The sequence below is a fragment of the Pteropus medius genome, unplaced genomic scaffold (genome assembly GCF_902729225.1).
Source record: "Pteropus medius unplaced genomic scaffold, Ma_sr-lr_union100, whole genome shotgun sequence".
NCBI lineage: Eukaryota > Metazoa > Chordata > Mammalia > Chiroptera > Pteropodidae > Pteropus > Pteropus medius.
Genome location: NW_024355206.1, coordinates 2,121,628 through 2,137,117, shown reverse-complemented (window position 1 = coordinate 2,137,117; position 15,490 = coordinate 2,121,628). Strand labels below are relative to the sequence as shown.

At 52.3% G+C, this 15,490-nt stretch overlaps 1 protein-coding gene across 1 annotated transcript in view; it reads left to right on the top strand.

Annotated features, from left to right (window-relative positions):
• NTRK3 (neurotrophic receptor tyrosine kinase 3) overlaps positions 1–15,490 on the top strand; it is a 427,675-nt gene that overhangs the window by 287,574 nt on the left and 124,611 nt on the right. The window contains exon 16 of the mRNA XM_039858221.1: positions 6,395–6,583. Within this exon, the coding sequence (XP_039714155.1) occupies positions 6,395–6,583 (189 nt within the window). The remainder of the gene's footprint in view (positions 1–6,394; positions 6,584–15,490) is intronic.

Here is a 15,490-nt window from a genome sequence, read left to right as displayed (position 1 = left end):
TGGCTCTATGTGGAGCTAGATCTGATTAGATTAGAGCTCAGCTTTGGGACGGAGTTGGGAAGAGCCATTTTAAGATGGATCACGTCATCAAGGACAATAAGTCCATTCTTTGCATAAAGTGCTTCTGAAAGATTCTTTGAAAATGGTGTGAAACATACATACCATCTGAAGGAAAGAATTAAAGTAACATCGTTGAACGTGAGATGGCTTCATTCCTGTATCAGTTGGCGTGGACTAGGTTATGCTGTGGTAACAAACACTACTCCTGCCGATCTTAGTGACTTCAAACAAGAAAACTATATTTCTCACGTGTGCCACGTGTGTACTAGGCGTTGGCTAGAGACCTCGGCTCTATGTCACCCTCACTTGGGGACTGAGGTTGACCGGGGCACTACCTCATACTTCTGCAATTGCCAAGGCAGGAAAAAGAAAATATGGCAGATCACACAATGGATCTTTTTCTAGTGAGAGATAATTGACATATAACATTATATTAGTTTCAGATATACAGCATAATGACTCAATATTTATATGAATTACAAAATGATCACTACGATGAGTCTAGTTAACATTTACCACCTCATATAGTTACAGATCTTTTTTTTCTTGTGATGAGAACTTCTAAGATCTATTCTCTTAGCAACTCTCAAATATGCAATGCAGTGTAATGAACTGTAATCGCCGTGCCGTATATCACATCCCCAGGACTTGTTTATTTTATAACTGGAAGTCTGTACCTTTGACCACCTTCGCCCGTTTTGCCCCCCACCCCCCGCCCCCGGCCACCATCAATCTGTTCTCTATCTCTGAGCATAGTTTTCTTTCATTTTTTTAGATTTCACATATAAGTGAGATCATACAGTATTAGTCTTTCGCAGGCTAACTTATTTCACTTAGCATGAAGTTCTCAGGATCCATCCATGTTGCTACAAATGGCAGGATTTCCTCTTTTTAATGGCTGAGTAATATTCTGTGTGTGTGTGTGTGTGTGTGTGACAACTTCTTTGTCCATTCATCTGTCACTGGACACTTAAGTTGCTTCCATGTCTTAGCTATTCAAAATAACGATTCTGTGGACATAGGGGTGCAGATATGTCTTCAACATAGCGTTTTTGTTTCATATGGACATATTCTCAAAAGCGGAATTGCTGGGTCATACAGTAGTTGTATTTTTAATTTTTTGAGGAACCCCCCACACTGTTTTTCAGAGCGGCTGCACCAATTTACAGTCCCGACAGTGCACAGGGGTCCCTTTGTTCCACAGCCTCGCCAACACTTGTCGTGCTGATTTTTTTGATGCTAGCCATTCTAACAGGTGTGAGGCGACATTTCATTGACACAGTGGATCTTAGAGCTTCCAGTATGGAAGCAATGTGTGTCACTTCTGCTCACTTTCCACTAGCCAGAGAAAGGGATGGGCACCGCCTGACTTCAAGGGGGCAGAAAACTGCAGTCCCACCGGAACCTGGAAATACCTGGTGAACAGCAATCACGATGCCCACAGCTCCTAAGAAGGGTTTCTGAGCTGCTAGGCGAGATGGCCTCCCCCACACCTTGGGGAGGGATAAATGAAGAAAAACAGAAATGGATGGATTCTGGCCCCAGGATGTTACACGTTAGCCATAAATGTTGGCCTCGACTGCCCAAAGTTACCTTACCTGGGTTGGTCCAGCCTTGAAAATATTTGGTCATCTGTTACTAGATGCCTTGGTTCAGATGTCTTGGCTTCTTTTATGGGCTCGTGTGTTCACTTCAAGTTCTAGCTATTTATAAAATACGAGGTGTCAGCAATACAGTCAAGAAAATGGGCAGTTTGGTGGGAAGAAGAACTTTGGAGACGAACAAATATAGGCTCTGTCGCTTCCTGGCTAAGTGATTTTTGGAAATCTGAACTCATTTGGGGATCAGTTTTCTAGCTGATCAAATGCGAACGACAGTATTTTCTGAGGATCGGATGAGAACAGAATGCCCAGTAACACATCTGGCACGTAGTAGGTGTTCAATAAACATTAGTTTATTTGCCCTCCGCTTCCCTTTGGTTATAACCACATGCTTAGGAATCTGAGTCCTTCTTCTGGGTACTGGGGAAGAACCACTCCTACAAATCAGCTGGCTAAATGCTACAATGTTGAACCAGTGACTGGGTTTTCTTGGGGCCAAATTTCTGAGAACGGTTAATGCTTCTGGTGGAACAGAAGGGGACTTGAGTGATAAGGCAGGACATTGGGGGGATGAGTGATTCCAGGGAGGCCCTCCCCGTGCCCTGGACGAGGCAGCGAGTATCTGTGGTGACGCCGCCACTGTTCGCGCCTTTATTTTGTGTGATGGACCCCTTCTCCCCTCACCGTTTTGTACTACAGCCAGACCCAGTCCCCGGAGACATGCGCTCTACCCCTGCTGTCCTCATGGCGACTTGCAGCCCCCAGTCCCCTGCGGTGCCCGCCCCCCGCCCCGCCTGAGTCAGATCCCACTCACGGCAGTGAGATTCTGTCTTGTGTTTTCCTCAGAGGCCTTTGCTTCCCTGGGGAAAACTGAGTCCCACATCGGAACCGACCGTGGGAAGAGGTCAGCCATTCCGGCTCGGGCGCCTTGCGTTTTCCCGTAGAAGGAGCGGGGAGCGAAAGCGAAAGGCTCTGGAAAGGCATTTGGGGCTGTTTTCCTAGGCGAGACCCCTGCCAGGCTGTGGACCTGTCTCTGATTCTCCCGTGGTTCTCTGATGCCACGACCAGAAGAATAAAACCCGCCACCGGTCTGGAAGAGCTAAAAAGAGAGAGAAAGAAAGAAAAAAGCACCAGTTTGAGAAGGGAATCATGTGATGTGTCTGAGCAGACCTGTATTCCCACAGGGGTCCCTTGCGAAAGCTTGAACTTACCAGGAGCGCTAAAAGCCTGTTTCTCTTCCTTTTTGTGTATTAGTGCTGCATAAGAAAATAAGTGTGTCATTAGGAATGGGTTAGTGACAGCGGAGGCCCGTCACAAGTACTAGACAGTCTGTGTGTGTTGCGAGCTCAGAGGACAGCAAGCTGGACGCCTCCTCCTGTCTTGCCTCAGGCCTTGGCGGCTTCAGGAAAATAGAAGCGCTCCCCAGACAGCTGGGGTGCCCCCCACCCCGTTGCTGTCCCTTCTTCATATCTTAACACTTAACAGGTTCTCCTCTGTGGTTATTAAGGTGAGAGGAATACTTCCTCTCCCAGCAGGGCCGCAGGCCTGTGGGTTTTCTTCCCCTGAGGCAAGTGACTTTGAAAAATGGCCAGAGCTGGAAAGGGAGGTTGGCTTCCAACGTGGATCCGGGTGTCTCTGCCAGTGGCTCTCAACCTGGGGCAGTCCTGTCACCCCGAAGGGTGTTTGGAATGGTGTTGCCTGTTAGATGGGCAGACTGACTTTTTGTCCCTTAGATTTTTTTTTTATAAGACTTTATTTTTTAGAGCAGTTTCAGGGTCCCAGCGAAAGCGAGCAGAAGGTACAGAGAGTTCCAGTGTAGCCCTGCCCCGACACATGCACAGCCTGCCCCATTGTCCACGTCGTCCACCACGTGGTCCATTGATTACAGTTGACGAACCCAAGACTGCATTTTAATGCTCCGCTCCAGGGATGCTGAATACCTGCCGTAGCCAGAACAGCCTCTGCCTCGTCCCAGCACCGGCCGCAGCCCTGTTGGGGAGCGCTGCTGACTCTGCCACAGGCCTCCGAAGGTTAAAGACCTTGCATGTCCAGAGTCTGGTGCGTAGGGAGCACTCAGCAATAAAATTAGGACGATGGCGATGACTTCTCCACCTAAGTCCGCAGTCCCCTGTCCTTGGATTTCCTCCGCCGTTCTGTGGGAATCACTCGCGTGAGCCGCCGTCTCCGTCACGGACCGCGGCTTATCTCGCTCTTCACCCTTCTTGGCCTCTGCACGTGATGCTCCGGAGCGTGTGGGACCCTCCTCCTCTGACTTCTTAGACAACAGTCTTTTCTGAGTCTCTCCTCCTTTCCTAGTCATTTCTCCTCATGTCTCAGCCCCTGCTCCCCTTCCTCGGCCTGCAGTTCGAGTTGTGAGTTCTCCAGAGCTCCGAAGTCTGCTTTAGTGTTTTATTTCTGTGAAGTCTTCTTGGGCGATCCTGTCACTTTCTAATTCCTTTTCCTTTTGAAATGTGACCTCGCCGTCCCCCGGAGACTCTTAGCATCTTCTCTTTCTTCTCTGGGTCCTGCTGGCATTTTATCATTTGTGCCTTGGGATGTGTGTGCGTGTGCGCGTGTGTGTGTGTTTGCGTGCGTGTGTGTGTGTGTGTACACATGTGCGTGTGTTAATTGTGCCAAGAACTGGGTAGATAAGTAATTTGGGGAAAGTTTTTTGGAATTTTTTTGATTCTTTTCATCGGATTTGGATTTCTGGATGGAGTCTTCGATTTGCTTTTCTCTCTTATTTACCACCTTTTTCTTTTCGTTTGAATTTCTGGAACGTTTTCTAGACTGTATCTTCTATGTTTCTTGGACTTTCAAATTTTGATCGTCATACTTCCCGGGGGCTCTTCCTTGCTCTCTGATGGTTCACAGGTTAAGCATCATCTTGTTTTCTGGATGCAGCGTCATTGATCTGAGGATGTCAGTGGTCCACAGGTTTGTATATATAAAGTCTTCTGCTCCCCGCATTGCTTATGTTCCCTGCAGGTCCTGGTTTCTCTGTATTGTGCTCTCTCTTTCACACTGAAGCGTCACCGGGGTGTCTGGTGAGCCTGGACTGCTCCTTCATATTTAGGAATCGAGCACTAGAAAGCCAGCGGGATCATACTCTGAGTGCCCGGTGGGGCTCGTCTACTATTAGCCTTCACTAGGGCATGATCTCAGTGTGGGTTTGACCTCCCTGGGAGACCCCCAAGGGTCAATATCTAAAGCTCTTGTCTTTTTTGAGGTATTCAGTTTCTCCAGAGTAGTGTTCACCTCCTGCAGGGGGGCGTGGGTGAGGAGGGCTGGGGTGGTTGGGTAGACAGGGGTTATTCCTGGTGTCTGTTCTTCTCAGAGCAGGAAGAAGGAGACTGGCATCACGCTTTACCTTAGCCCTCCCCTGAGCCAGTGTTTAGGAACTGGCCTCTCTTTTGCAAGGCAGGTGATGATTACAAGTATTAGGCAACCGTTTATTGCTGCCTTTCCACATGGTCTCCAGGCAGACATTTGTCACGGATTGGAATAAGCCTGTCTGTGCTCGCGGAGCGGAATTCAGGTCTTCCGTTTGCATGTACCAGTCCTCTATTTAGTTCTGCCTCATTGGCGCTTCACCTCACTGTTTGATGGGAAGCCTTCTCCCCATAAACTTCAATGCAATGTAATGGATTTCTGCAGTGGAAATATTGTTGAAGCCGCACAACCAAATCACAGCAGGCACTTTGTCTTGGGACTGTGTGTCTCGCGATGCGGCCATTTAAAAAGCCGGTTGTATGAAGCCACAAACAGTCACAGCTAATTCACTTTATAGGACTTTTATTTGTATGTATGGGGGAATCACACCACCAAACAGAATCATCGCTCTACCAAGACTCTGGCATTAAATATCTGTCAACTTGTGTTTGTAAATCACCTTATTTACAGGGTTTCTTCTTTGGGTTAGAAAATGGTAGAGTTGAGGTTGGTAAAGATGAAAATAATGTTCTGTGAGGCCATTGGGGCAATACGGCTCTTTCACGAGTGGGACAGCCAGCCCAGCTGCTGGCAGGCTAATAGTGATGCAGCCTAACCACCGCCCCTTGTGAGAGCTGGCCCCGGCTAGATCTAGTCCCGCGTGGGCCTGATCCCTCCCTGGCCAGGGGAGGGCTGCTGATAGAGCCCAATGAAAGTTATGTCATATTCTATATGAATCCAGTGGCCACTCTGGAAAAGCTGTCAGTCCCCAAGGCCCTAATCAGAGGCTCTGGGTCTCAGGTGTATGTGGGACTCACATGGAAGCTCTGTAAATCCAGACCCCCGGGTCCCACCCCCGGACTGATGGAATCAGAATCTTTGGGGCGGGACCCAGCACCAGCAGTAGTTAGAGTCCCTAAAGAGGGAAAGGGCAGGATACAAAGGACAGGGAGCGACGTCATCTTTTATTATTATCATCAATCCTGTTGCTGCCACATAAGCAAAGAAACTGACTTACAGTTTTTATTGTTTTGAACTAACTGATTTGGCAGAAGCAAAAACCATGCATGTCATGGTCATTTCGGTTCACTTTTGTTTTGATGGTATGATGGGGTAGAGTTTTCTCTCTCTCACGAAAGAGAAGCAAGGGGTGGTTCTCAGAGTTCAGACGTTTGGTGATATTCTTCCAATAGATTTCGCCCGATGGAAAATATGGTGGCAGAAATAGTGACAGGGTCGTGGGTGGGGCTGAGCAATGGCGGATGCAACTTCATCAGGGCCGTGTGTCTCCTGGCTTGTAGGTCCCGTGGCCGTCATCAGTGGTGAGGAGGACTCGGCCAGCCCGCTGCACCACATCAACCACGGCATCACCACACCCTCGTCCTTGGATGCCGGGCCAGACACAGTGGTGATCGGCATGACGCGCATCCCGGTCATTGAGAACCCCCAGTACTTCCGTCAGGGGCACAACTGCCACAAGCCAGACACATGTGAGTACTGGAGGGGAGCGCTGTCCCTCTGGGGGGGGCCGGGTGGCGTGGCAGGAGGCTTTGTAGCTGGGCTTCTGGAACCTTCTGGGGCCACCTACCACCTGCTAACCTCCCACTCTGTAAGACACCTTCCCCGTTTGTCTCAACGCTTGAAGAATAGCCTGGGCTAGGGTCCCCGAGCAGAGAGGGCAGGAGCAGCCCGGAGGCGGGGGCCCCCGCCCCGCGTGCAGAGGCTCCCAGTCAGGCGGGGGCCCAGGCAGGGCCGGCCTTCTCTGCAGGAAACGTAGCCCGACTCCGCCCGGCAGCAGCCCCGAGACCAGCAGGCCCCCCGCGCAAGCCTCCACGCTGGGGGTGGGAATGGGGGGGGACGGCCAGGACACTGTCGAGCTGCCCTGCAGGCCCGAACGCGCACCCCCTGGGAATCCGGTCACGGCCCCAGCACCAGCACCCCACGCTCCCCCTCGCAGGCGTCTCTCAGACCAGAGGCCTCAGGGCACCTGGGCCCTCCTGTCGCGCCCCTCCTGCTGGTTCCAGCTCTGCTCCCTACTTCCCCTGAGCTCTGCTTGAGCCCCCCCCAGTTCCCAGAGCCGCTGTGGCTTGGCCCTTGAACTGCAGGTGTTTCTCTTGCTGTGTCCCGTGTTCAGTTTAAGCCCATCGACCCCAGTACACACCCTCCCCCGCGCCACTGCCCCTGCCACACACCCCCTTAAATGTCAGCTGCTTCCGAAGGGAGCACAGAGCCCCCGGAAACGGCCTTGAGCTGGAAGGGACAGATAGATGGGCTAGGTCAGGGCCTCATCTTACGGACAGGACAACTGAGGTTCTGGGGGGCTGTGGGTTCTCCTTCTCTGACCCCGGGCTTCTTCCGGTTGGCTCTCTTGATCTCTCACTGGTCCCGGGGACCTCTGGTCTTCGTCTCCCCGAGCTGAGCTCTCTGTGCTTGGGCCACACTCGTTGTAGCTCACAGAGTAGATGCTGTCCGCACCGGTCCATCTCATAGCAGAGCGGGCATGTGGCCACCGCATCCATCTTTGCCTCTGTTTTTCTGGTTCTGCTTTTAGCGAGAGGATTACCACAGTGGGCAGGACTGGGCTCCAATCAGAATAAGGTCATCATCTGCCTCCCAACCCGGGGTGTCCTCCAGAATCTGCCTCAGGGTTTATCAGATGCTTCCTGTCAGTGTCGGTTCTGGACCAGGGCTGGGCAAGGGAAGAGAAATTCCTGTGTTTCAGACAGAGCGGGGCACACAGTGTGAAGAATCGTTCTGCTCTGGCTAAGCTCTTGTCTCAGGTCGGGCTCATCCTGGACTGGCCTGGGTGTGGCTGGCGGGGAGCCTTTCCGTGATGGTCGCGTGGGTCCGAGCTCGGGCTCAGGCCCATGTTGCTGAGTTTTCTAGGGTGGGGTCCGTATTTGAACAGAGACTCAGGCACTGCTGTGTTGAGTATGCAGTCGATGCTCGTAGTGGCGGTTGTTACGTTCTATAAAGTCACCGCCAGTGCAGAATTAGCGAACCCGGAGCCATCGCTCCTGGGGGAAATACAGGGTTAGGTTCCTGCCGGCTTCTGGTCACAACAGGTTCATCAGCCGATCAGTGCGTAACCTGTTTCATACGTGCTTCTGTGTAAAGACGTCGTATTTCCCACGCGTTATCGGATCATTGATGTCGCACTCGGGGCCCGCAGCATGACGCCTCGTGCCTGAACGAAGCCCGTCTAACACCCGTGTCTCATCTGACACACCTGCCTTCTGCATGGCCCTCCTGCTCTGAGGAGCACTGGGCGGCAATTTAATGGCGTTAAGCGGACCACACAAAGGACGCTCGTCTGCAGTGTGATGAGCGTCGCCTTGCTCAGTCTCCGCGGGAGCGTGCGTGTCGGGCGACTCACACTCCCCCACTGCTCGCGCGTTCGTGGATGACCGTGAGCGTGCCGCCAGTGTTGGTGTTGGGGTCACACGTAAGTTCTAGTGATTAGGTGAATGTGTAAATACGAAGTCCAGGCCCACCAAGGATGGGCTGTCCCCTTGGTGGGTGCGCTGGACTCCGGCGTGAAGCACGGCCCCTGGGTCACGGCTCTGCGGGGCGCGTTCCTGGTGCCGGGCCCGGAGCACGCTGCCACAGGGCGTGAGCCTGGCACGTGGGAAAGAGGTTTCCTCCGGGCCGTCGGAATAGGTGGGGGTCCTGGGGAGGGCCGTGGGATCTGAGTGTCCTTTGGGCTCAGGGCCCAGCGCCCAGGAAACCGTGTGGGGGGACCACCTGCCTTCTGCAGCCCTTCGGGTGTGCGGCTCAGAGCGACCTTGCCAGGGTCCTGGCAGGGCTTCTGTGTACCCAGGAAGGGGTTGTGGAGAAGGGGGCAAGCAGGTCTCCTGACAAGGACTTGAGGGAGTGGGGACACACAGTGCCTTATGGGAGGAAAGTCGTGAAGTGGCTCCAGACTGTCAGGCCCCTCTGACGTGTGGGAGAGTGGCCTTTTCTGGGAAGCGGTGTGATTTGTCCTGTTAGTAGACAGCAGTGGCTCTTAATTGTTTTCAGAAAACGTGTGTGGCGATGACCGTGTGCAGCAGCCTCATCTGGGGTTTGGCCCATCCCCCCTCTGAGCAGCAGGGGCCGCCCCCCACCCCGCAGACCGGCCCGCCCCCTGCGGACATTCACAGGGGGGTGGCGGAGGGTCTGTGATTACAGAGGCTTCTTCAGTCCAGGGAAGTGACTGCCCGACACGTCTACGATGCGACAATGTCATAAATAATTAAAGCCACCCGCGCCTTGGCAGATAAATAAACAGGACATTTATGACGCTGCAGATAAGGCCAGGTTCACTCCTTGAGGAGATGGCAAGAAACCGGACTCAGGGAGGAGAGATGCTCATATGTGGGTCCCCCGTAGGTCCCCCAGGGGCCCTCCCCTCTGATTCCCTTCCTTGTCCGTTTAAGGTGGGAGGTGAGCAGAGGGGAAGCTTTGGGGTTGGGTGAAAGGGGTGACAGGCGGTGACTAGACTCTCCGTGGTGATCCCTTGCAGGGTATACACATGTTGAATTATTATGTTGTTCATCCGAAACTAATATAACGTGATATATCAATTTTACCTCGCTAAAAAAAACGTGTCATGTGGAAAGACATGGCAGGTGCCATCTGACTCTAAGCATCATTTTCCCATGTCCCCCAGTCCCGGATTTAACACAAAAGCACTTTTCTTTCTCTCCGCCTCTGTTCATCACAAACGGTGGGACCTTTCGACCAGCGCGATGAGAGCTGCCCCCGCCTTGCTACTCGCTCTGCCGTCAGCCTGGTCCGCGGCGTTTTTCATCGCGTGTCAGGGCGGCAAGGATATTCAGAGATCGCTGAGCACACGCCCTTATCGGACGCCCGCATGTCCCCGCCCACCTTCCCGGCCCGGTCTCTGCACTTGACGTGGTCCTTATTCCGGGGATTCTGAAAGAGCAGAAGGAAGGCTCCCCTCCCGGGGACCGGGCACGGGACTGCAGCCCGACCAGCCCTCTTGTTATGTCTTTAAAGTCCCCGGTTCTCAAAAGCATCAGGAAATGGATACGTCCGTTCCTGTCACACAGCCAATTTGGGGTGAGAGCCTACAGAATGAGGCTCTCAAGGGGCTGGTCTCGATGGGTCACTAGGGAGAATTATGAGGCATCCGTAGCAACATCGGGCCCTTGTGTACCTTTGACACCTGGCCACGGCACCGGGCTGCGTAGTCGCGCATCTCCCGGGGCTGCTGTCCTGGGGTGGGGAGTCTCTGTTCATCCCTTTTTCCAAAACCCAGAGGACGACGTTGAGTCTCAGCTGAGAGAGCAGCGGCCACCCGAGGAGCTCGGCTCTTCTCCTGCTCCCCCTCCCTCTGTCCTCGGGTCAGGACTTCTGCCTCCATGCACAGCACAGGCCGTGTGATGGCTTCCCACCCTCCGCAGCCTGCAAACGGGGACCTCACCCCGCTGCTCAGCCTTCCTTTCCCCGCCGCCCCTCAGGTGTCGCCCGCTCGCTCCTCCCGCTCACAGCTCGCCTCCACAGGGGCCTTCTCCCCTCTTTCCATTTCCCCAGGACCCCCTGAGTCCCCTCCTCATCTCTTCACAAAACTCCACCGTATTCTTTTGAATCCCTTCTGTTCGTTGGCATCCCAGTCACTCACACGGTGCTGATTTTTCTCCCCTTCATCTATTCGGTAAATATTTATTGAGGGTTTGTGTTAGGCCTTCTTTTCAGCTCTGAAACAACAGGGAGCAAGGGATGCGTGGTCCCCACCCTCAGGGGCTCACTGCCGGCCACAGCTGACCTGCGAGGTGCAGGGCGGCCCCCTCCGCTCCCTTGGGACCGTGCTGGAGCCTCATGTTTTCTACTCTGACTTATCTGCTGCTGATTCACCAGCCTTTGTCCCGAGTCCCCTCTTTCCATACCCCACTCCCACACCTCCACGTGCCACCATAGTGTCATTCCTGCCTGAAACGCCCGTCTCCCCTCCCCAGCGCCCCCACTGAGGAATGAGGACAGTGTCGTTTTGTGGCACCTTGCTTTTCAACCCGTTTCCAGGATAAGGACAGCTCTGCTGATGTGCTGTTCAGGGTTGGGGAAGCCCCAGGTCCCTGAAGTTAGGGTGGGTCAGCCTTCGTCTGGCTGTTGGCGCGTGCCCCACTCTCTGAATTTATGGAACCGAGTCCCCAGGGAACCACGGTCGCCTTCAGATGATAGGATACTTGGCCCTGGGCTTAAGTCAGACTTTCTTATTCGTCCCTTCCTCCCGCCCCTCCCCCTTCCCTTCCTTTTCAGGTTTAGGTTTACAGACAAATTGCGCAGAAAGTACAGAGAATTCTCCAACACCCACATATTCCCCCGCCACAGTGTCCCTCATTGTGAACATCTTGCATTAGTGGGATACACGTTATAATCGATGAAGCAACATTGATATGGTGTTATTAACTAAAGTCCATAGTTTACAGTAGGGTTCATTCTTCGCGTTGTACAGTCCATGGGTTTCGACAAAGCATTGTGCCGTGCATCCACCAGTGCAGTATCACGCAGAGTCGTTCCGCCGCCCTCAGAATCCGGGGGGGCCACCTGTTCATCTCCCGTCCCCAGCCCCCGACAGCCGTCGATCTTTTGACTGTCTCTGCAGTTCGGTATTTTCCGTGTCGTGTCGTTGGAATCTGATATGGTGTGCAGCCTTTTCTCATTGGCTCCTTTCATTTAGCAGTGTGCATTTTAGGTTCTCCCATGTTTTTTTGTTTGTTTGTTTTTTTCTTTTTTTGCGGCTTGAGAGCTTTTTTTCTTTCCATTTGAATAATAAATACTCTGTTGTGTGAATGTGCCACAGTTTACCTGCTCACCTGTTGAAGGATGTTGTTTGTTTCCGAGAGCTGCCGTGAACTGGGCGATTTTAAACAACAATGATTTATTGTCTCAGTCTTAGAGGCTAGAACTCAAAATCACGGTCTTGGTGGCCGTGCTTCCTCTGAAACCTGCAGAGGAAACCTTCCTCATCTCTCCCAGCTCCTGGTGACACTGGTGGTGTCCCTTAGCTTGCAGCCACATCTCTCCAATTCTCTGTCCTCTCACGGCATCCTGCCTATGTGTCTGTCTTCACATGGCTGTCTTATAATAACACCTGCCACGTTGGATAAGGTGCCAGCCCTACTCCAGCGTGACCTCATCTGACTTAGCTAATTATATCTGCAGTGTTTCTATTTCTGAATAAGCTCACGCTTTAAGGTACTGGGTTAGGACTTTCACGTTTGTGGCGGGGTGGGGCAGTGGACACAACCGATAGTGGACATCTTGGTTGCTTCCTGTGTTAGACAATTATGAATAAAGTTGCTGTGAACATTTGTGTGCAGATTTTGTGTGGACATAGATTTTCAGCTCATTTGTATAAATATCTAGGCTTGCAATCGCTGGATCGTGCGGTAAGAGTATACTTAGCTTTTTAAGAAACCACCAAACTGCCTTCCCAAATCGAATCCTTTTCATTTCATGTTATACTGGCCTCCGCCAATCAGCTCCTGCCCAGGGATCTCCGGGCACTTGTCAGTGTGCACCTGTCTTAGCGTGCTTTCAGGAGTGCACGTGTGTATGCCCGTGTGTGTACGTTCATGTGTGTGTTTGTATAAACCTTCTCTTGTGTTCTAAACTATACCAGCAACTGATAACTGTAATTCTTACTGGACCCACACAGACTAATAGTGAGTACACCTCATGTCTAACTTGTCATTGGTCAGAGGCCCATTGCCATGTTCACTACAAAACTGGCGCCTTGATTTGTTGACCGGTGTGCCCATGCTGTCACCAAGTCTCAACAGGACTTCTCCGTGGTGCTGACCCCGAGCCCTCCTGGCCCTCACTCTTTTGGGCCTACTTTCTGCTTCCCCTAAAGCCTTGTCAATGCCTTCTCTTTCCCTACGTGTCATTTTCAAGCTGGCTCTGGCCTTTTAAGCCTCTCACGCTGATCCTGTTTTCCACTGAGTCTCTACACTTTGAACATAGTTGTGTATTTAACCTCAGCCCCTCCTGGCTGGTCACCTCTTCACGCTACTTAATTAGATGTGCCCCTCGTCCTCCCTGGCTGACCTGGCAGCTCTGTCTTGGCGCCCTGTTCACAGGCCCTCGTTCTCACGAGGTTTGTCAATACCCCGTCGGCGCCGGTTTCCTCCGGCTCCCGTTCTTCTTCATTCCGCAGTCAGCAGTCATCTGCTGGGCCCTTAGTAAGTGCCAGGCACTCCGAAGGGGGCCTGGGTTAGAGGCGAGGACCTATCCTTCCTTACCCCTCTTTGGCTACATTGCAGCTGTCTGAAGGGCCTGGTCTCACTCTTTTTCCCCAGGGCAATTGTTTGATGCATCCCGCTTAATATACCCGCCTACAAGGCAAGAACTTCCACACAGATAACCCAAGCTGGAGCTGCCAGGTCTGTGGGACTGGTGACTTCTTCATCTGAAATGAGCCAGTGGCTCGTCTCCTCCCCATCTCATGGGCCAGGTGGCCATGGAGCTGGCCTTTTCTGGAAGAATTGCTGCCAGGGCCAGTTTCCCAGCTGTAGTGGGGAGCACGGAGCCTTTTGTGCGTAATGCAGTATTAATAGTGCATCGGCATGTTATAGATTTCTGTCACCTCGTATACTAACAAACATCGCTTAAACACAGGGTAATGACGGGTATTTATTCCCAGCCACTTAGTTCAGCAGAATGGACTTGCAGATGAAATATAGAAAATGGGCTCCTTTGTCTGGAAGGCTGGGGCCCCTCCTGGAACTGGTAGCAGAGGCGGCAGCACCTGCCGCTGCTACTACAGAATAAACCTAGCGAGGTTTTTCTCTAGCAGGGGTCCTAATGGACTTGCCTGATGGAAGGAAGGGGATCTGGTTACAGGGCTGGGCTGGGAGCCCCTCCTGTGAGAGAGCAGCTGGGAAGAGAAGGCCGGCGTCCCAGGGGCTCCCGTGTGCTCCGTACGGTTGATTTAGGAGGCGGCCTCAGCCAGGGCTGACGTGGAGAGAACAGGGCCGCCGTGGAGGTGGGCGAGTCTGATGCACCCCTCCTTTGTTCTGCTGACTGGGCCTTGGCAGTCCCCATCAGGGGGACTGTAGGTCAGATCTTGGTGAGGACGATAGTGATATTTTGCCTTATCTTTTTTCACCGGTTAGGTATCTCCAGGCCTTGCTCGCCCAGCAGTCTTTCATACAGCATTTTAAATGAACAGAAATTAGTATTGTTCCCCTTGGGCTTTTCCTCAATCCTATTTTCAGATCCAATTAGAATAAGTAGCAGACCCTTGAGAATCCTGTGATGCTAGATATGGTGAGCCTGAGGAGGAAAGGTTTACTCAGACACGTTACAAGTTTCCTTTTTTTCTGGAAAGATCCACTGATGCCAGAACGGAATATTTTGGGAATCAAGGCCCTACGTGCTGGGCGCACGGGCTTGGGCTCGTCCTGAGGGTCTCAGCCCCTAAAGATTAGCCTCTCTTGGGTGCTAATTGCCGTGTCCCCCAGATGCAGGGATAATCCAAACCTGGCATTTTGTCATTTTGCCCCCTCATCCCAAGAAGAAAAAATATCAAATGATTAGATTTCCCCTTAAATATTTGAAAACACTAAACATCCTTGAGCACGCACTTTGGAGCCGTAACCAGCTCATCCAAGGGGACTGACTCTTGCCGTCTCCCCGGCCAGGACCGCCTGCCTCCCCGTTGGGTGTCATGACCTCATCTGCTCTGTGCCTGCAACCACAATCATATACTCTAAGTTAGAGCTGCGTGCAGTCATACTAATTAAGTAATTAGGTATAATTATGCTCACTGTAAATACACATTAATTGGCTTAAAAAAGTTCTTGGGGGATAAGCATGCGCTTCATGGTGGAGGAGATGAAAAATGATGAGACCCCCCCCACCCCCACCGCCAGCCTGGGGTAATGCCATTCCATGGTGGGATGTCAGCCCAGGGGACATTGTGCCCAGCAGCTGAAGGCGATGGGACACGGAGTAGCTCCCTCGTTTCCTGCCCGGAGCCCGAGGCGCAGAGGGCGGTGTGTCTCCTGGGCGTGTCCTGGCCACAGTCTTGTCTTCAGGGAGCGGGAGGACTGGCTTCCCCGCCCCAGAGAGCCTCTCCTGCTCAGGAGATTTCTTTATTCGTTTCTCCTTCGAATGGATTCGGGCATCCGGTCTGAATTTTGGTTCTTAAGCGGGGAAATTCTGAACCAGCTGAGCAGTAATATATAGGGGTCAGATAGGAATAAAAATGGGCTTTATTGCTAGATGTAAGAAAGTTTCTTGGACTTAAAGTCAAAATGGGCTCCTCGATGCCTCTCCCAAGTCTTGAACTTGGAATGCACAGACAGGCGTTGGGTCTGCAGAGCAGATGTTATCTATCCAGTTGAATGGAGGGTCATGCTCTGCCTCATCTTTTGCAAGTCAGGAAG